Source organism: Hemibagrus wyckioides, linkage group LG02 (genome assembly GCF_019097595.1).
Source record: "Hemibagrus wyckioides isolate EC202008001 linkage group LG02, SWU_Hwy_1.0, whole genome shotgun sequence".
Lineage (NCBI taxonomy): Eukaryota > Metazoa > Chordata > Actinopteri > Siluriformes > Bagridae > Hemibagrus > Hemibagrus wyckioides.
In genome coordinates, this window is record NC_080711.1 from 22978928 (window position 1) to 23003927 (window position 25000).

Below are 25000 nucleotides of genomic sequence, written 5' to 3' on the forward strand. Positions count from 1 at the left end.
GTTTCTATTCTTTCGCTAGCGGATGAGCATTGCCGTCAGTCTCTGCATCTTAATTACAGCGCTAGGTACATGTGATGTGAAATGTGAAGCAGGATTTAATTACTAAACAGGCGAGACTTGAGCGAATCCAAACCCGGCCGTGTTTTTCTCATCAGGGAGTTTCCGACCTCCTCCTCCTCCTCCACCACCACCTCCTCTTCCTCCTCCTCCTCTTCCTCTCTCGCCAGCCTCGTTTTCGAATTGCGGCTTCCAAATGAAAACAAGCCAGCTTGACATTTCTGGAAAGGCGTGCATTTAGGTCATTAGGAAATTAGCGGTTCAAGTGGTGAAACATATGAAGGAGGGAGAGATAGAGAAGAGAAGAGAAGAGAAGAGAAGAGAAGAGAAGAGAAGAGAAGAGAAGAGAAGAGAAGAGAAGAGAAGGATGGAGAGAGCGAGAGAAGATATGCATGCTGACAAATTTTCAGCAGGTTTTCTTTTATCTGGACCCGAGTAACGATAAGAGGCTGTTGAAGAAGGTTGTTCGGTAGATTACGCTCATATCAGGGGAAGAGTGGAGAAAATCCAAAATAAATTAAGAAATTAAGTCCCGGATATCAGATGTGGGTTGTTCAGTGCATTTTTTGAGCCATCCTTTCTCTTCATCCAGCTTTCTCCTCTCTTCTATTCCTGATTCTTTATTTCTACCCCCTCCTCCGTTCCATGCCGGCCCACTCCACTCCACCCCGCCAACCGCCTCCTCCTGTCTCCGGAGGCCGAGGTTCCCCAGGTGCGCTCTGAGGTGGGAGGGAAGGAGAAGAGTAAAAAGAGTGAGACGAGCCTGAGGGTATCGACTTTCCTGGGAAAACACATCTCTAGAAAGAAATCAGTAGCCAAATACTGCAATAACTCAACCGTCATTGATCCACGGTCGCATTGATCTGCGCATTACAAACTCTCAGACTGGCAGCGTGGACTCGAGGCTCTCGAAAACAGCAATCAGAAATAAATGAACTGCCTTTGCTCCTTCACATCCTTGAAAATAGTGATAATAATAATAATAATTATAATAATAAGAAGAACAGGCACTTAACAAACCCTTACCATCTGTCTAATAACATGAAACATCCCTTTTGACACTTAATCAAATCCCTGGAAAAAAACCCTCATCAGTGTACGCTCCAATGGCGCTAACAAACACAATAATTTTATCAGGGTGGTGGGACACGAGGTGTTTTTCTGAGGGACACGTGTCACTTCATGTCCAGGCTTGCCCAAGCTTTTCACTCACAGTACACAGGAAAAGACTTCACGAGTGTCGAGTTGGGAGGTTAAGACCTTTATATAAACAACACAGTGTCATGATCGCAAATTGGTTAGAGCTAGAAAAAAATTGCAAAAGCCAACTGGTGTGTAAATTCACGATTTAGCTTAACACAAGGAACACATCTTTCTTATATTTCCTAAAGACAATTTGTAAAAAGGGGGCTTTTTCTTGATATCCAGAAGGTCATTTTGTTAGTTTTTCTGTCTCAAGGAACCCTACAAGAGATAACCAGGTCTCTTTAGTACAGATTCCCTGTTAGAAGCCTGTTAGCAAGCTAGAACCCTGGACCCTGAACCACTTATATATGAATCTGCATTGCTTTTAAACTGGAACAAACAACAATTTGGTCTAGAACCCTAATGGGTTTGTGTCTTTCTGAGAATGTTTAAAGGTAGGGAAGTTTCACCTTTTATAATAAGTCCCAAGATTCAATGTAAACCCCTTGGTCTGGTTGAAGAAAAGTTCAATCCAGGACCATTGTACGTTCTTTGCATTGTCCTTCTGGTGAAGAACCCTTGCCTTTTCACAGAAAGACCCAAGTCCCTGTGGGAAGCAGAATTATCTTACGTAGCCAAGCCAAATGATCAAGCTTTAAACCTGAGTCCTGTGTTGTCCTATTCATTCAAGAGCAGAAGTTTGGGATTAAGACTTTTTAAGGTCGGAAATGTTGGTCATTTCATTGGTGTAAATAAACCTTGATCAAGCATCCAGCATCTAATCTTTGAGGACACTCAAACAATCCATGGTTTTGGGGCTGAAACAGAAACTGCTTGGATTGTGAACCATTAGGCAAGAACTGAAACATTTGGTGTTGGTATCTGGTCCCTATTTCCCTATAATAATGTCCTTGATAACCACTACCAAGTAAACCAGATTTTTGCTCTCATCCCTGAATCACTACCACACCTGAATCAAGCAACCAACATGCTGAACATTTGTTACAGGTGTGTTGGGTGATGGGAGGCACAACAATAAGCACCATCTGGGGTTCCCAGGGGACTAGAATGGGAAACACAAGGTTGGATGAATGTAGGACTAATGACAGTGTTTATTAACGCAACTGGAGCATGCACTGATACAGTGCAATCAACCATGCTTTTCACACCCAGAGTAAATAAAATTCGGAGAGATGAATTTATAAGCAATAATTACATCTTTCATCAGGGGCATTTACATGCCTTTTGGTCAGGGGCCATAGTCCTGGAAGGCTAAATGCCCTTGGAGGACTAGTAGAATCTTTTGGGTGTGTAAGGTTTTGATCCGGTATTGGCATTGCATTCAAAGGTGATCTAACGTGTGCCATTAAGAGCTGGCAATCATTAGCATATGGCATATGGGTACCAGGATTCATACTTTTATGATGAAAAACTAGACGATTTTTCCCCCCTATACCTTTTGACTCATACACAGAGCCTCTTTTGCTGGTTTCTGCCAGGATGTAACCAAACACTTTATAACTTTTACAATGACAGCAAGCCATTCTGGACTTTAAAGGCCACACATACACACCATGTTCAGAGACCTGCTGTAGAGCAAAGTGAGTTGAACAGAGCGGAGAAATGGCGTCACCCCTCGTGGGAACTACTGGTCCTATGAACTCTTTTTGTGTGTGTAGTGGACCTGCTCCGTTCTTAGCCAGAACTGGTGGCGCCGTGTGACGCACGACTTCTTTAAAAGGCCTCTAAAGCTTTATGAGCCCAGAAATTCGGGAAAGGCATGGAACCAGAGTCCAGGAGCGTGTATGTTCCCGAAAACAAAAGAGTTCTGTTTTGCCTTGCACTCGAACACATTCATTTTTTGCAGGTACTTGGCTATTACTTTAGCTTTATAGCACTATTCCTATAACCAACCCTTCCTAAAGAGTTCTTCAGCTTGTGGATTTGAGGGGACCATTAAAGGTTCTTCAAGGAACATGACTACCGAAGCTTTTTTCTTATCAGTGGTTTTACAAGACAACCTTCCAGCTTTTGTTTGCTTTTGAGTCTAAACATGACCAAGAATGACCTACTTCATCACAAAGAGGCTGTTTAACCCACATTGCAAATGGCCAGCTATGATCACATGGTCACTTATTTTTTGAAACCAAACTCTCTAACAACTTTTAAAGAAGTGAAGCTGGGAATGTTCTTCAATTCAATACTGACCTTTAAATTTCTTTCCTCTTATAAACTAGTGCACTAAAATGTGAATAGCCAGAGTACCACTATCAATATTCTGAAGCTTGTACCCAATGAAGGGTACTAAATGTGAGAATACCCATTCAGAAAAAGCTCTAAGAAGAATCCTTTTATAAATCTAGAACATCAACCCCCCAAGGAACCTTGACGTACAATCATAACCTTGGCTTAAACATGCAAAGGCAAATATTTGGCTCCCTTGATTTTTCAGATAAAAGCCTTTTAAAGGGTGGCGGGGCATGGGGGGGGGCACTATCAAGGGTTTGTAGATGGTCAACACAACCAGAACTGTTCCATCCAGTGCACTTCCACATGTCTCTCTGGTGAAACCCCTAAACATATCGTTTCCCAGATAAGATTCCAAATAGAAGGAAGCTACGGATACTTCCAATCAAAAGATCTCTTGAGGAACTTCAATGAAAGATCAGTAAGCGTTGATGACATCATCCTGAAAGCATTAGTGAATACGATATCGACTGAATATTGATTAATCTTCGTTGGATGAGTAGATGAGATCATGCACACCCTCGCTGTCGAGAACTGCCATAACCACAGGTGTGTGAAGAGCCGGAGATAATGGTCCGAATCCGTAAAGTGGTCACTTCACTCCCGTGCTTTCCTCTCATGTTCTGTTCGTCCTCGTTTATTCATTCACGAGCTGCCTTGCCGTCTCTGCCTCACACTGTCCTCCTCAACCCTCTCCCTCTCTTTGTGATGCAACCCTCCTGATTACTGCAGCATCCATCCGTTTCAATATGCTAATCACCTGTCGGCTAATTGCCTCAGTGCTGCCTTGATTAAGCTGAGTGACACCTACAGGAAGTGTGTATCAAAACCCCTCAATCCCCCACCTGAGGAGTGCGATGTTATCGACTGACGCTGCAACGTAAAGTTCCTCCTGAAATTGGTGCCACGTGTGAGGATATACGTACATCAGCGGAGAAGAGAACAAGTGCACGGAGCTCACGCTTCGGTCTTTCACACTTCTTCTCAGTGTCTTCATGAATTCTTTCTCTGTGTCCTTTAAAATTGCTGTCAGATTCTCTTCTTCTGAAAATCCTCTGAGTTGCTTTCATCTTAATATCCTTTCTCTTACTTAAAAAATGTTAATGCCCTTCTTCCTGTCCTCTCACATTCCTCCCTGTCCTCTCTCACTCATTCTCCCTGTCCTCACACACTCATCTCCCTGTCCTCTCTCACTCATTCTCCCTGTCCTCACACACTCATCTCCCTGTCCTCTCTCACTCATTCTCCCTGTCCTCTCTCACTCATTCTCCCTGTCCTCACACACTCATCTCCCTGTCCTCTCTCACTCATTCTCCCTGTCCTCTCTCACTCATTCTCCCTGTCCTCTCTCACTCATTCTCCCTGTCCTCTCTCACTCATTCTCCCTGTCCTCACACACTCATCTCCCTGTCCTCTCTCACTCATTCTCCCTGTCCTCTCTCACTCATTCTCCCTGTCCTCTCTCACTCATTCTCCCTGTCCTCTCTCACTCATTCTCCCTGTCCTCTCTCACTCATTCTCCCTGTCCTCTCTCACTCATTCTCCCTGTCCTCACACACTCATCTCCCTGTCCTCTCTCACTCATTCTCCCTGTCCTCTCTCACTCATTCTCCCTGTCCTCTCTCACTCATTCTCCCTGTCCTCACACACTCATCTCCCTGTCCTCACACACTCATCTCCCTGTCCTCTCTCACTCATTCTCCCTGTCCTCTGTCACTCATTCTCCCTGTCCTCTCTCACTCATTCTCCCTGTCCTCACACACTCATCTCCCTGTCCTCTCTCACTCATTCTCCCTGTCCTCTCTCACTCATTCTCCCTGTCCTCACACACTCATCTCCCTGTCCTCTCTCACTCATTCTCCCTGTCCTCTCTCACTCATTCTCCCTGTCCTCACACACTCATCTCCCTGTCCTCTCTCACTCATTCTCCCTGTCCTCTCTCACTCATTCTCCCTGTCCTCACACACTCATCTCCCTGTCCTCTCTCACTCATTCTCCCTGTCCTCTCTCACTCATTCTCCCTGTCCTCTCTCACTCATTCTCCCTGTCCTCACACACTCATCTCCCTGTTCTCTCTCACTCATTCTCCCTGTCCTCTCTCACTCATTCTCCCTGTCCTCACACACTCATTCTCCCTGTCCTCTCTCACTCATTCTCCCTGTCCTCTTATACTCATCTCCCTGTCCTCTCTCACTCATTCTCCCTGTCCTCTCTCACTCATTCTCCCTGTCCTCTCTCACTCATTCTCCCTGTCCTCACACACTCATCTCCCTGTCCTCTCTCACTCATTCTCCCTGTCCTCTCTCACTCATTCTCCCTGTCCTCTCTCACTCATTCTCCCTGTCCTCACACACTCATTCTCCCTGTCCTCTCTCACTCATTCTCCCTGTCCTCACACACTCATTCTCCCTGTCCTCTCTCACTCATTCTCCCTGTCCTCTTATACTCATCTCCCTGTCCTCTCTCACTCATTCTCCCTGTCCTCTCTCACTCATTCTCCCTGTCCTCTCTCACTCATTCTCCCTGTCCTCACACACTCATTCTCCCTGTCCTCTCTCACTCATTCTCCCTGTCCTCTCTCAATCATTCTCCCTGTCCTCTCTCACTCATTCTCCCTGTCCTCTCTCACTCATTCTCCCTGTCCTCACACACTCATTCTCCCTGTCCTCTCTCACTCATTCTCCCTGTCCTCTCACTCATTCTCCCTGTCCTCTCTCACTCATTCTCCCTGTCCTCTCACTCATTCTCCCTGTCCTCTCACACTCATCTCCCTGTTCTCTCACACTCATTCTCCCTGTCCTCTCTCACTCATTCTCCCTGTCCTCTCTCACTCATTCTCCCTGTCCTCTTATACTCATCTCCCTGTCCTCTCACACTCATCTCCCTGTTCTCTCTCACTCATTCTCCCTGTCCTCTCACACTCATCTCCCTGTTCTCTCACACTCATTCTCCCTGTCTTCTCACAATCATTCTCCATGTCCTTTCAGACTTCATCTCCCTGTCCTCTCACACTCATTCTCCCTGTCCTCTCACAATCCTTCTCCATGTCCACCTCTATGTCTTCTCACACTCCTCCCCCCATGTTACATCTATCCCTCTTGTTTTCCTCCCACAATCCTTTTCTTTTTTTCATCCTGAAACGCTCAGTCCTTATTCTTCGGTCTCATCCTTTCTTTCTGTCCTCTCACATGCCATCTGTAAATTCAAATTCCTTTCTTCTTGCTGTCCTTTTCACACTCGTCCTCTTGCAGTCCTTTTTCGCTCACACTTTTTTCCATGACTCGCACTTGAAAAAGTGTGAACTCGCACATCTGCAGCGTGCATGCTGGAGGTAAACAGAGGTCATACCGCAGCATACGTGCAGCCGTAAAAGCTGTATTCGGCTGTAATTAACTGTGTGTGTGTGTGTGTTTGGGATTTCTCTCATCTCCCCTGGTGGTTTTCTGCTTCAGCTGCCTCTTGACTGTCAGTCACAGTTTAAAGTTCATGAAATTTCTATGAGGATTGATTGGAGGTTCAGCGATTGATCAGGCTGAGCGCCATGCTTCAGAATCTGCAGCGAAGTCTGCAAGTGTGTACTCACTTCCGTGTGAATGACGGAGAGCGGCGGAAAACAGAATCGATAGCGAGCAGCGACCAGATTTTAGACGTTTGTCAACCGGCCACTTTGCACGCAGCCGACAGGCCGAAACAGGAAAACAAATCACTTCCTGTTGTCTCCTGCTCCCACCGTTCGTCTGGAAGCGCCGTCTCTGTAACGACCGATGGGACGAGCAAACCAGATACACAGTCAACTCGACCCTTATCAATAAAGCAGCACATGGAAATGTGAGATTGAGCCTTGCTGTGCAGGAATTTAGTACCTTGCAAACAAATTGCGTCGTTCCATCACAGGCCACGCAGCTTTGATGGAGTGGTGTGTACACAGAGCTGGAGCTGAAGGCAAAATCATTCAGAAATAGCCTCCTGAATGGCTAAGAGGCGCCGACGGGATTGTGGCCAGCGGGGGCGTGACTGCGCCTTCGATCGCTCCATCAGGCTGAAAAGGAGAGCCGTCATTTTACTCGGAGAACGAAGACGGACGCTGATGCCTGTGGAACGGAATGTAAATAACAACTGGAATAGATCGCAAAAGAGGGAAGCAAGATCGGCTGGATGCGGGGAAAATAATGCAATAGATGGAAATACACTCTCTAGAGAAGGCACAGATACTATACTCTCATCCTCTGTCAGAAACACACAGACACACACGGAGCCAAGTACATATGTTGAATGTAACCTCAACATGGCATAGAAAGAGTGCGACTATGTAGAGTGTATATGTGTGTGTAAGATGAGAGAGAGAGAGAGAGAGAGAGAGAGAGAGGGCCTTTAATCACGCCGCTGAGTGCTTGCTCTCCCACTCTGCCCCAGTTGACCTCTAACCCCTGCGGCGTGTGGAATAAGAGCCGAGAGATTGATTTTACGAGGTGCGTATGCTGTCTCTCATTTGCCAGCTAGATCGAGGAGCATCTGCTGAAATCCGATCACAGACAGTTAGCTGCGCGGGTTAACACACTTTTACGGGACGAATCTCTGCTTAGCCGAGCATTCAAACCGCAGTCATGCTGCTTCTTGTGTGTGTGTGTGTGTGTATGTGTGTGTTGTAGAACCTTCTGACCAATCAGAATCGAGAATATAGTTATCATGAAAAGATATAATAATAACAATAGATTACATTCTGTGTGTGTGTGTGTGTGTGTTTGTAGAACCTTCTGAACAATCCAAATTGAGAATTTAGTAACAGATTACATTCTCTCTGTGTTGTGTGTGTGTGTGTTGTAGAAGCTTCTGACCAATCAGAATCGAGAATGTAGTTATTATAAAAAGATAGAATAATAATAGATTACATCCTGTCTGTTGTGTGTGTGTGTGTGTGTTGTAGAACCTTCTGACCAATTAGAATCGAGAATTTAGTTATCATGAAAAGATATAATAATAATAGATTGCATTCTGTGTGTGTGTGTGTGTGTGTGTGTGTGTTTGTAGAACCTTCTGAGCAATCCGAATCGAGAATTTAGTAACAGATTACATTCTCTCTGTTTTTTTTTGTTGTTTTTTTGTGTGTGTGTGTGTGTGTGTGTTGTAGAAGCTTCTGACTAATCAGAATCAAGAATGTAGTTGTTATAAAAAGATACAATAATAATAGAATACATTCTGTCTGTTGTGTGTATGTGTGTGTGTGTGTGTGTGTGTGTGTGTGTAGGGAAACATGATCTGTGACCTCATAGCTCATTGCATCCTGATTACTGACCACATGCTCTCGGGTTTTAAAGCAGAGACAGTGGGTGGATGAGAGACATGGCCTTACAATGAGAGCAATAAAGGAATGATCAAATAAATAATAAATACACGCACCCCCTTTTTCTCCTCCTCTAACTCACTGGTCTTCCCACTGAACCACATTATCGGCTCTCTCTCTCTCTCTCTCAGTCTCACATCAAAAAAAAAAACCCAGCCGTGCACGAGAGGAAGAAAAATCAATACGAATTACAACGGAGAAAGTGGCGCTGATGGCTGGAATTGCAGCATATGTTTACACTAAATCAGGCAATCTATCTTCATACGCGCGCGGCAATGCGCGTGGGGTCAGGGTTCGACGCCGAGCGCGCACCCGCCACCGCGCCAATTACTGCCTCGTGCGCTCGGTAACGCTCGCGTATCGATTGGGCGCGAGAACGGGTGGAAAGGGAGGGAGGGGTCAGAGTGCAGAGGGGGGATTTTAATAAGAGAATGAATGGGGCTTAATTTCTCAACAGATTGATGGAGGGTGAGAAATGCAACTGATCCACACACACGCACACACACACAGCTTTGTCATCCTATCCTTATAAGGACTTTCCACTGATAATTATTGATGCTGATCATAAATGCTATCTATATATCAAAGTAGTCGTTTGTGTTCTAAGCTAATAAAGCTAAAGCTAATTTTACATGCTGAATAAACAGACCTCACGTGGAAAAGGTGATAAACTTTCCGAATGAAATGTTAGTGTTAGGACTGTACGTGTATTAAAGAGGAGTGCAAAAGTAATCAGCCCCCCCCCCCAACCTTCCCTCCCTCCATCCCTATGTTTTCTAATTTTTTACCTGTGCATATGAAAAATGTAAAGAAAGTGGAAAAGTATGTAGAAAATAAAAAAGCGAGAGCGAAACTAGGTGAAATGTTTTGGGAAGGGAGATCTGACCATCACTTCTAAATATCTTCTTGGTATAAATGATATTTCTTTCACACAAATATATAAATTCTAACTTGTTTAGCTAAATAGAATTGCTCATGCTTTCAAACACTGCTTTCGTGAATAATCAAGCATCATGTGTTTTAGTTATCGGGACCAAACCCTCTTGGACTTCAGGATAAGAACAGGAGGTGTTATAGCTCGTTAACAGAGAGCACTTTCTGTTGGACATTCACGCCATCAGCTCACATGCCCCGCCCCCTAAGACCGCTGTCAGCGCACTCGTACTTTTCTCCTTCTCCCTGCCAAAGACCGGCTTGAACAAATTTGATTTCACAGCTCGCAAGGGCCTTTTCCCCCGCTGCGAGAAAACAAATATTGTTATAATGGTAATAACATCTATTTGCCTTGCGCGACAAACGGCGACGGGCCCCTTTGAAAGGGCCAGCGTGCTCCCGCGCTGCAACCTTATTCTTATTCATGAAAGCCCGGTTATGCATATTAGCACAAACTAGCTATTCTACTCGCCTGCATTCGAACTGTCAATCATCCTTAACCGATACAAGAGGCATCGGTGACAAAAGCAGAGTGGGCACGAGGGCTGACAAATTGTCCCCAAAGTCAAATTTGACAGCCTTTTATGATTAATGGGCTTGATTATGGAGGAATATCGGCCTAACCGTTTTTTCCGGGGTGTTTCCCCTTTCTCTGTCGCCTTCGCGTGTTCTTCTCACGCCTGGAGAACTGAGAAAGCTAGAAAGGAAAACTGAGCTGTAGAGTGGGTAAATGAAAAAAAAAATGTATGTGTGTGTGTGTGGGGGGGGGGATTGAATTAGGCAGTGTGTGAATGAGAAGTGAAGGGAGAGAAGCAGGCCTACGGAGACTGACTGCACACTTCATAAAACACACACATTTTTTTGATGTTATTAACAGACCTCCGTTCCTGACGCTATATCATACGGGTCTTTTTATTCTATCCTTGATCAGAACGGTCGTGTTTCTCTCTTCTATACTATACTATACTCTTCTGTACTGTACTATATTATTCTATACTCGTCTATACTATACTATACTCTTCTGTACTGTACTATATTATTCTATACTCGTCTATACTATACTATACTCTTCTGTACTGTACTATATTATTCTATACTCTTCTATACTATACTATACTCTTCTGTACTGTACTATATTATTCTATACTCTTCTGTACTATACTATACTCTTCTGTACTGTACTATATTATTCTATACTCGTCTATACTATACTATACTCTTCTGTACTGTACTATATTATTCTATACTCTTCTGTACTATACTATACTCTTCTGTACTATACTATATTATTCTATACTCGTCTATACTATACTATACTCTTCTGTACTGTACTATACTCTTCTATATGCTTCTATACTATACTATACTCTTCTATACTCTTCTGTACTATACTATATTATTCTATACTCTTCTATACTATACTATACTCTTCTGTACTATACTATATTATTCTATACTCGTCTATACTATACTATACTCTTCTGTACTGTACTATATTATTCTATACTCTTCTATACTATACTATACTCTTCTGTACTGTACTATATTATTCTATACTCGTCTATACTATACTATACTATACTCTTCTGTACTGTACTATATTATTCTATACTCTTCTGTACTATACTATACTCTTCTGTACTATACTATATTATTCTATACTCGTCTATACTATACTATACTCTTCTGTACTGTACTATACTCTTCTATATGCTTCTATACTATACTATACTCTTCTATACTATTCTGTACTATACTATATTATTCTATACTCTTCTATACTCTTCTGTACTATACTATACTCTTCTATACCCTTCTGTACTATACTATACTCTTCTGTGCTATACTATATTATTCTATACTCTTCTATACTATACTATACTATACTCTTCTATACCCTTCTGTACTATACTATACTCTTCTGTGCTATACTATATTATTCTATACTCTTCTATACTATACTATACTCTTCTATATGCTTCTATACTATACTATACTATACTATACTATACTATACTATACTATACTATACTATACTATACTATACTATACTCTTCTATACTCTTCTGTACTATACTATACTCTTCTGTGCTATACTATATTATTCTATACTCTTCTATACTATACTATACTCTTCTATACTATACTATACTCTTCTATACCCTTCTGTACTATACTATACTCTTCTGTGCTATACTATATTATTCTATACTCTTCTATACTATACTATACTATACTCTTCTATATGCTTCTATACTATACTATACTATACTCTTCTATACTCTTCTGTACTATACTATACTCTTCTGTGCTATACTATATTATTCTATACTCTTCTATACTATACTATACTCTTCTATACTCTTCTGTGCTATACTATACTCTTCTATACTCTTCTGTACTATACTATACTCTTCTATATGCTTCTGTACTATACTATACTCTTCTATACTCTTCTGTACTATACTATACTCTTCTATATGCTTCTGTACTATACTATACTCTTCTATACTCTTCTGCACTGTACGATATTATTCTATACTCTTCTATACTATACTCTTCTATATGCTTCTGTACTATACTATACTCTTCTATACCCTTCTGTACTATACTATTCTGTACTATACTATATTATTCTATACTCTTCTATACTATACTATATTATTCTATACTCTTCTATACCCTTCTGTACTATACTATACTCTTCTGTACTCTTCTATACTCTTCTATACTATACTATACTATACTCTTCTATACTATACTCTTCTATACTATACTATACTATACTATACTATACTATACTATACTATACTATACTGTATTATACTATACTATACTATACTGTATTATACTATACTATACTATACTACACTCATTTTCAAATTTGCAAAAACACACCTTAATGTGTGTGTGCCTGTGCGTGTTTCCCCGTTATCTATCGGCGCCCCATACCACATCTAGGAAAGAGTCCGGAACGATCTGTAACTCTGAACCGTAAACGCGGTTACGGACAACAGATAAACTAATAGAACTCTGATCCGATCATTTAAATACAAGTGAAATAAAATTCAATTGAAATAGCGGTAATGGAATAACATACAGCAGTAATCAAACACACCGCACGAAGGCACACACTAACCTCGTTCCCACCTTTTAAAAGAAGCAGGATAGATTTCCAAAAAAGGGTCGTAAGATTCAATCCTAATATATTTACTGTACCGCAGAACAGGGATGTACTGTATCACCCTGTAACCATGTGTGTGTGTGTGTGTGTGTGTGAATGTTTCAGCTCTGAATGAACCAACCATCGATTACGGCTTCCAGAGGTTACAGAAGGTCATTCCACGCCACCCTGGAGACCCTGAAAGGTTACCGAAAGTAAGTGGACATTTCACATGGCGATGATGATTACACATTTCAGTGTTCAGGACATTTTTTAAGTTTTATGGTTTTATAATTCTTAAAATTCAGAAAAAGTTCACATTTAGGCCACACCCACTTTAGGTTTAAATCGGATTACAGGTGTGAATTTCTGCAGCATTAAACAGATCCAGTCTCGTATAGCGTCGCTGCTTTATTGCTCTACATCCTATAATGCTAATATTTTGGGGACAGAATATGCTGAAGACATAAGGATTTACATTTTGTGAAAAATTGCAGCTGGAAAAAAGTAGATAAATAAAAGTAAAATCATCTGCTAAATAATAATAATAATAATAATAATAATAATAATAATAATAATAATAATAATTTATTTATTTATTTATTTATTTATTTATTTATTTATTTATTTATTTATTTGTGTTGCATTATCAATAAAAGTATAATCATTTGCTTAATAATAATAATAGTTATAATGATTATTATTAATTTTATTATTTACTTATTTATGTATTTATTTATTTTGTCATATTATGAATAAAAGTAAAATCATCTGCTTAATAATAATAATAATAATAATAATAATAATAATTATCATTAATTTTATTATTATTATTATTATTATTTATTCATTTATTATTTTGTCATATTATAAGTAAAAGTAAATCATCTGATAAATAATAATAATAATAATAATAATAACAGACTTTTAAGTGTAAATTTAAGTGTAAGCTTGTCATAATGTTGAGAGATTTAGGCCAAGCCCACTGTAGATCAAAATTGGATTACAGATGTGAATTTTTGCCGCGTTAAACAGATCGTCGCTACGTTATTCCTCTACATCCCATAATGCCGATATTTTTCTTCCCAGTAATGAGTTTTATAATAGAACTCTACCTCAGAGGTCATGCTTAATAATCATTACAGTAAACATTGCTGCTGCTTTCTCGCTCCTCCCTTTACTCTCCTCTAAAGAAGAAAAAACAGTCACACTGACACCTACAACATGCACAAAAAGTCTAGAAGACAAAAAAACTAACAACAACAACAACACCAACAACACCAGCGACAGAGAACGCTGGCAGGTGCCGTGGGCGGTTTGCCGCCTGGTTAGTATGAAAAGATTATTTTGCCCTAAAAAGGCGGCAGGGCTAAGTGAGCGAGATTTGTTCGGGCAGAGGCCCGCTGCTCCCGTCTGATGCGGACTGACACCTTAAAGCAGCTGCCAAATTGAAACCATTTATCAAAATCTGGCGTCTGAGATCTGAGGGAAAAAAAGCTGTTTATTGGCGAATTGATGCTAATAGTAAGCATATGGTGTCTAGGCCTCTTCATGGAGGGAACATTAACTATCACAGGCATTAGATTTATTTATTCAAGAGGAAAACTCAATAAGAATGCAGATGTTCATCTCTCTCTCTCTCTCTCTCTCTCTCTCTCTCGCTCTCTCTTGCTATCTTTCTCTCCCTCTCTCTCCATCTCTTTCTTATTTTCTTTCTTTCTTTCTCTCTCTCTCTCTCTCTCTCTCTCTCTCTCTCTTTATATATCTCTATGAGTTATAGTAAATATCAGTGTAACTGAATATGTGAGCATGCAAAGAAATGAAGATGCACTTAAGTGTATAAATATGCTGTCAGCATCTGTGTGTGTGTGTGTGTGTGTGTGTGTGTAGGTGTGAGTTTGCTCCCAGCTGTGCTTTTGCTGACCGTGCTTTTTTCACTGCTGTCAAAATTTACAAACACACACACACACACACACACAATTGTTACATCAGTGGAGTACCTGGAGTACACAGCTACACCTATGATAATCTAGTGATCAAGGGATTTCCATTCTGTATGTTTGTGTGTGTGTGTGTTTTCTTCTCCGCCTGGTGTGTTATTCACTTCCTTATCAGTGATATCTTGCAGCACTTGTTCTCTCTCCTATGTGATCTAGTGATCAGTGGGTTTATGCTCAGTGTGTGTGTGTGTGTGTGTGTGATTTATCATTGTTAAGGGAGCTGTCGGTGAGCTCCTCCTCACCGAAGCTGTCTTGCCGGAGGCGGTGGATCCAGAAAGCCATGCTCTCATAATTGAGCCCCTGGAAAGAAAGAGTGCGGAAAACCGAGAGAGAGAGAGAGAGAGAGAGAGAGAAAGGAGGATGTGTGTGTGTGTGTGTGTGTCAGGAGACATGCAGTGCTGATAAAGTGAGAGAACACACTCAGAGTAGAGTAAAAAAACACAACCTGACTTTTTCAAATTAGACCACGTTCCCCACACACTACACACTACACACTATACACTACATACTACACACTATACACTGCACACTACACACTATACACTCTACACTACATACTACACACTATACACTGCACACTACACACTATACACTGCACACTATACACTACACACTATACACTATACACTGCACACTACACAGTATACACTCTACACTACAAACTACACACTATACACTATACACTCTACACTACACACTACACACTACACACTATACACTACACACTACACACTCTACACTACATACTACACACTATACACTACACACTACACACTATACACTACATACTACACACTATACACTGCACACTACACACTATACACTGCACACTATACACTACACACTATACACTATACACTGCACACTACACAGTATACACTCTACACTACAAACTACACACTATACACTGCACACTACACACTATACACTATACACTGCACACTATACACTACATACTACACACTATACACTATACACTACACACTACACACTATACACCACATACTACACACTATACACTGCACACTACACACTATACACTGCACACTATACACTACACACTATACACTATACACTGCACACTACACAGTATACACTCTACACTACAAACTACACACTATACACTATACACTCTACACTACACACTACACACTATACACTATACACTCTACACTCTACACTCTACACTATACACTGCACACTACACACTATACACTATACACTCTACACTACACACTATACACTATACACTATACACTATACACTCTACACTACACACTATACACTACACACTATACACTATACACTATACACTCTACACTCTACACTATACACTGCACACTACACACTATACACTCTACACTACAAACTACACACTATACACTATACACTATACACTCTACACTATACACTATACACTGCACACTACACACTATACACTCTACACTACAAACTACACACTACACACTATACACTATACACTGCACACTACACAGTATACACTCTACACTACAAACTACACACTACACACTATACACTATACACTGCACACTACACAGTATACACTCTACACTACAAACTACACACTATACACTATACACTGCACACTACACACTATACACTCTACACTACAAACTACACACTATACACTATACACTGCACACTACACAGTATACACTCTACACTACAAACTACACACTACACACTATACACTGCACACTACACAGTATACACTCTACACTACAAACTACACACTATACACTACACACTATACACTGCACACTACACAGTATACACTCTACACTACAAACTACACACTATACACTATACACTCTACACTATACACTGCACACTACACACTATACACTATACACTCTACACTATACACTATACACTGCACACTACACACTATACACTACACACTATACACTATACACTGCACACTACACAGTATACACTACACACTATACACTATACCCTGCACACTACACAGTATACACTCTACACTACAAACTACACACTATACACTATACACTCTACACTACACACTACACACTACACACTATACACTACACACTATACACTATACACTATACACTCTACACTCTACACTATACACTGCACACTACACACTATACACTCTACACTACAAACTACACACTATACACTATACACTCTACACTATACACTGCACACTGCACACTACACACTATACACTCTACACTATACACTATACACTATACACTGCACACTACACACTATACACTATACACTGTACACTCTACACTCTACACTATACACTGCACACTACACACTATACACTCTACACTACAAACTACACACTATACACTATACACTATACACTACGCACTATACACTGCACACTACACACTATACACTCTACACTACAAACTACACACTATACACTATACACTATACACTATACACTACATACTACACACTATACACTGCACACTACACACTATACACTGCACACTATACACTACACACTATACACTACACACTATACACTATACACTGCACACTACACAGTATACACTCTACACTACAAACTACACACTATACACTCTACACTACACACTACACACTATACACTATACACTACAAACTACACACTATACACTCTACACTATACACTGCACACTACACACTATACACTCTACACTACAAACTACACACTATACACTATACACTATACACTCTACACTACAAACTACACACTATACACTCTACACTACACACTATACACTATACACTATACACTACAAACTACACACTATACACTCTACACTCTACACTATACACTGCACACTACACACTATACACTCTACACTCTACACTCTACACTATACACTATACACTGCACACTACACACTATACACTCTACACTATACACTACAAACTACACACTATAAACTATACACTATACACTGCACACTGCACACTGCACACTGCACACTATACACTCTACACTATACACTACAAACTACACACTATACACTCTACACTATACACTATACACTATACACTGCACACTACACACTATACACTATACACTCTACACTCTACACTACGCACTATACACTGCACACTACACACTATACACTCTACACTACAAACTACACACTATACACTATACACTGCACACTACACACTATACACTCTACACTATACACTACAAACTACACACTATACACTCTACACTCTACACTACAAACTACACACTATACACTATACACTACACACTATACACAAAACACTACACACTATACACTGCACACTACACACTATACACTCTACACTACAAACTACACAGTACACACTATACACTCTACACTACAAACTACACACTATACACTCTACACTATACACTCTACACTACAAACTACACACTATACACTATACACTACACACTATACACAAAACACTACACACTATACACTGCACACTACACACTATACACTCTACACTACAAACTACACACTACACACTATACACTATACACTCTGCACTCTACACTCTACACTCTACACTACAAACTACACACTATACACTATACACTACAAACTACACACTATACACTCTACACTATACACTACAAACTACACACTATACACTCTACACTATACACTCTACACTACAAACTACACACTATACACTACACACTGTGCACTATACACTCTACACTACACACTACACACTGTACACTACACACTATACACAACACACTACACACTATACACTGCACACTACACACTATACACTCTACACTACAAACTACACACTATACAGTATACACTACACACTATACACTACACACTGTGCACTATACACTCTACACTACACACTATACACTGCACACTGCACACTACACACTCTACACTACAAACTACAGACTATACACAACACACTACACACTATACACTGCACACTACACACTATACACTACACACTATACACAACACACTACACACTATACACTGCACACTACACACTATACACTCTACACTACAAACTACACACTATACACTACACACTATACACTACACACTGTGCACTATACACTCTACTCTACACACTGTACACTATACACTGTACATTACACACTGTAAACTATACATTCTACACTACAAACTACACACTATACACTATACACTACACACTGTGCACTATACACTCTACACTACACACTGTACTCTATACATTCTACACTACAAACTACACACTATACACTATACACTACACACTGTGCACTATACACTCTACCCTACACACTGTACACTATACACTCTACACTACACACTACACACTGTACACTGTACACTATACATTCTACACTACAAACCACACACTATACACTACACACTGTGCACTATACACTCTACACTACACACTGTACACTATACACTGTACACTACACACTGTACACTATACGCTCTACACTGTACACTATACACTACACGCTATACACTCTACACTACACACTACACACTATAGACTGCACACTATACACTCTACACTACACACTATACACTACGCACTACACACTATACACTACAAACTACACACTATACACTATACACTACAAACTACACACTATACACTATACACTATACACTCTACACTATACACTACAAACTACACACTATACACTACACACTATACACTGTACACTATACACTGCACACTATACACTGTACACTATACACTACACACTATACACTACACACTATACACTGCACACTATACACTGTACACTATACACTGCACACTATACACTATACACTACACACTATACACTGTACACTATACACTATACACTACACACTATACACTGCACACTACACACTATACACTATACAATCCACACTACAAACTACACACTATACACTCTACACTACACACTGTACACTATACACTCTACACTACACACTACACACTCTACACTACACACTGTACACTATACACTCTACACTACACACCACACACTGTACACTATACACTGTACACTACACACTATACACTACACACTGTGCACTATACACTCTACACTACACACTACACACTGTACACTATACACTACACACTGTGCACTATACACTCTACACTACACACTACACACTGTACACTCTACACTACACACCACACACTGTACACTGTGCACTATACACTCTACACTACACACTGTACACTATACACTATACACTACACACTACACACTGTACACTATACACTGTACACTACACACTGTGCACTATACACTCTACACTACACACTGTACACTATACACTATACACTACACACTATACACTCTACACTACACACTACACACTATACACTCTACACTCTACAGTACACACTGTACACTATACACTGTACACTACACACTACACACTGTACACTATACACTACACACTACACACTGTACACTATACACTCTACACTGTACACTACACACTCTACACTACACACTCTACACTACACACTACACACTGTACACTCTACACTCTACACTACACACTGTACACTCTACACTCTACACTCTACACTCTACACTACACACTGTACACTACACACTACACACTACACACTGTACACTCTACACTCTACACTACACACTGTACACTCTACACTCTACACTACACACTGTACACTCTACACTCTACACTACACACTGTACACTCTACACTCTACACTCTACACTCTACACTACACACTGTACACTACACACTACACACTACACACTGTACACTCTACACTCTACACTACACACTGTACACTCTACACTCTACACTACACACTACACACTGTACACTCTACACTCTACACTACACACTGTACACTACACACTACACACTACACACTGTACACTATACACTCTACACTACACACTACACGCTGTACACTATACACTGTACACTGTACACTACACACTACACACTGTACACTATATACTGTACACTACACACTACACACTATACACTGTACACTACACACTACACACTACACACTGTACACTATACACTGTACACTACACACTACACACTACACACTGTACACTATACACTGTACACTACACACTGTACACTATACACTCTACACTGCACACTGTACACTATACACTCTACACTACACACTCTACACTATACACTCTACACTACACACTACACATTGTACACTATACACTCTACACTACACACTGTACACTATACACTGTACACTACACACTGTACACTATACACTATACACTATACACTCTACACTACACACTCTACACTACACACTACACACTGTACACTATACACTGTACACTACACACTGTACACTATACACTCTACACTACACACTACACACTGTACACTATACACTCTACACTACACACTGTACACTATACACTCTACACTACACACTGTACACTGTACACTCTACACTACACACTACACACTGTACACTATACACTGTACACTATACACTGTACACTACACACTGTACACTATACACTGTACACTACACACTACACACTGTACACTATACACTCTACATTACACACTGTACACTATACACTCTACACTACACACTGTACACTATACACTCTACACTACACACTACACACTGTACACTATACACTGTACACTACACACTACACACTGTACACTATACACTACACTCTACACTACACACTGTACACTATACACTATACACTCTACACTCTACACTACACACTGTACACTATACACTATACACTATACACTATACACTCTACACTACACACTGTACACTATACACTGTACACTATACACTGTACACTACACACTACACACTATACACTCTACACTACACACTACACACTGTACACTATACACTCTACACTACACACCACACACTGTACACTATACACTGTACACTGTACACTACACACTACACACTGTACACTACACACTCTACACTACACACTGTACACTACACACTACACACTGTACACTACACACTCTACACTACACACTGTACACTACACACTACACACTGTACACTACACACTCTACACTACACACTGTACACTATACACTCTACACTCTACACTACACACTACACACTACACACTGTACACTATACACTCTACACTGCACACTATACACTACACACTGCACACTGTACACTGTACACTATACACTCTACACTGCACACTATACACTACACACTGCACACTGTACACTGTACACTATACACTCTACACTACACACTGTACACTGTACACTATACACTCTACACTACACACTGCACACTGTACACTATACACTCTACACTACACACTGTACACTATACACTCTACACTGCACACTATACACTACACACTGCACACTGTACACTATACACTCTCCACTACACACTGTACACTATACACTCTACACTGCACACTATACACTACACACTGCACACTGTACACTATACACTCTCCACTACACACTGTACACTATACGCTCTACACTACACACTGTACACTATACGCTCTACACTGCACACTGTACACTATACACTCTACGCTAATCACTATACACTAAACACTGCACACTATACACTACACGCTATACACTCTACGCTACTCACTATACACTACACACTGTACACTATACACTATACACTATACACTCTACACTCTACACTACACACTGTACACTATACACTGTACACTATACACTGTACACTACACACTACACACTATACACTCTACACTACACACTACACACTGTACACTATACACTCTACACTACACACCACACACTGTACACTATACACTGTACACTGTACACTACACACTACACACTGTACACTACACACTCTACACTACACACTGTACACTACACACTACACACTGTACACTACACACTCTACACTACACACTGTACACTATACACTCTACACTCTACACTACACACTACACACTACACACTGTACACTATACACTCTACACTCTACACTACACACTACACACTACACACTACACACTACACACTGTACACTATACACTGTACACTATACACTCTACACTGCACACTATACACTACACACTGCACACTGTACACTGTACACTATACACTCTACACTGCACACTATACACTACACACTGCACACTGTACACTGTACACTATACACTCTACACTACACACTGTACACTATACACTCTACACTACACACTACACACTACACACTGTACACTATACACTCTACACTCTACACTACACACTACACACTACACACTGTACACTGTACACTGTACACTATACACTCTACACTACACACTGTACACTATACACTCTACACTACACACTACACACTACACACTGTACACTATACACTCTACACTCTACACTACACACTACACACTACACACTACACACTACACACTGTACACTGTACACTGTACACTATACACTCTACACTGCACACTATACACTACACACTACACACTGTACACTGTACACTATACACTCTACACTACACACTGCACACTGTACACTATACACTCTACACTACACACTGTACACTATACACTCTACACTGCACACTATACACTACACACTGCACACTGTACACTATACACTCTCCACTACACACTGTACACTATACGCTCTACACTACACACTGTACACTATACGCTCTACACTGCACACTGTACACTATACACTCTACGCTAATCACTATACACTAAACACTGCACACTATACACTACACGCTATACACTCTACGCTACTCACTATACACTAAACACTGTACACTATACACTCTACACTACACATTACACACTGTACACTACACACTATATACTCTACACTACTCACTATACACTCTACACCACACACTATACACTACACACTATACACTCTACACCACACACTACACACTATACACTACACACTGTACACTATACACTCTACACTACACACTATACACTCTACACTGCACACTATATACTACACACTATACACTCTACACTGCACACTATATACTACACACTATACACTACACACTACACACTACACACTATACACTGCACACTACACACTATACACTGCACACTATATACTACACACTACACAGTATACACTACACACTACACACTATACACTGCACACTACACACTATACACTGCACACTACACACTGCGCACTATGGCTGTTGGATTTGGAACTCGTCCGTACTGAAATATGGGAAATATTCAAATATTTATAACGTATTTTTAAATTCTAAACTCCTAGAAAATTCACAAACAAGTGTCCAGGTTTAAGGAGAATGAAATATAATAAAAGAAATCTACTGCATATGAGTAGTGGATTGTTTATTATATAGGAATTAAATGCTTTATTTGATTTAATTGTTTAGAAATAATAATAATAATAATAATAATAATAATAATAATAATAATAATAATAATAATAATAATAATGTAAAATGTCCAGAATGTGGAACAAAATTTCCAGAAGAGGAAATTTGGATTTGTAGGTTTCACATTATTAAATATTTTGTGAGAAATTGCAGCTGGAAAATTTATATAAAACAAATGTATGTAATAATAATAATAATAATAATAATAATTATTATTATTGTTATTAACAATAATAATAATAATACGAATAATAATAATAATAATAATAATAATAATAATAATAATTATTATTGTTATTATTATTATTATTATTATTATAATAATTATTGTTATTATTATTATTATTATTATTATTAATGAATGAATTAATTTATTTTTTTCATATTATTATAAATTACACTCATAAATTTAAGAGAGAGAGAGAAAGAGAGAGAGAGAGAGAGAGAGAGAGAGAGGTTATAGAGATCGTTACTCTTTGCTGTCACTTCTGTCACTGTCTAATGAAAACAGACTATTGTGAACAATGTAAACATAGCATTAGCATTCGGTGTGTGTGTGCGTGTGTGTGTGTGTGTGTGTGTGTGTGTGTGTCAGTGGCAGCGGGTGCATGGCAGGGTGTCGTTGGCCAAGCATCCGAGACATTAACTAACTTCTGCTTTATAATGGAGATT

General features: G+C 40.0%; 1 protein-coding gene across 3 annotated transcripts in view; it reads left to right on the forward strand.

The window, feature by feature from the left end:
- The window catches only part of LOC131343355 (transcription factor COE3), a 103425-nt gene that overhangs the window by 61822 nt on the left and 16603 nt on the right, over nt 1-25000 (forward strand). For all 3 annotated transcript variants that reach the window (XM_058374972.1, XM_058374991.1, XM_058374981.1), the window contains exon 11: nt 13053-13141. In XM_058374972.1, coding sequence (XP_058230955.1) covers nt 13053-13141 — 89 coding nt within the window. The remainder of the gene's footprint in view (nt 1-13052; nt 13142-25000) is intronic.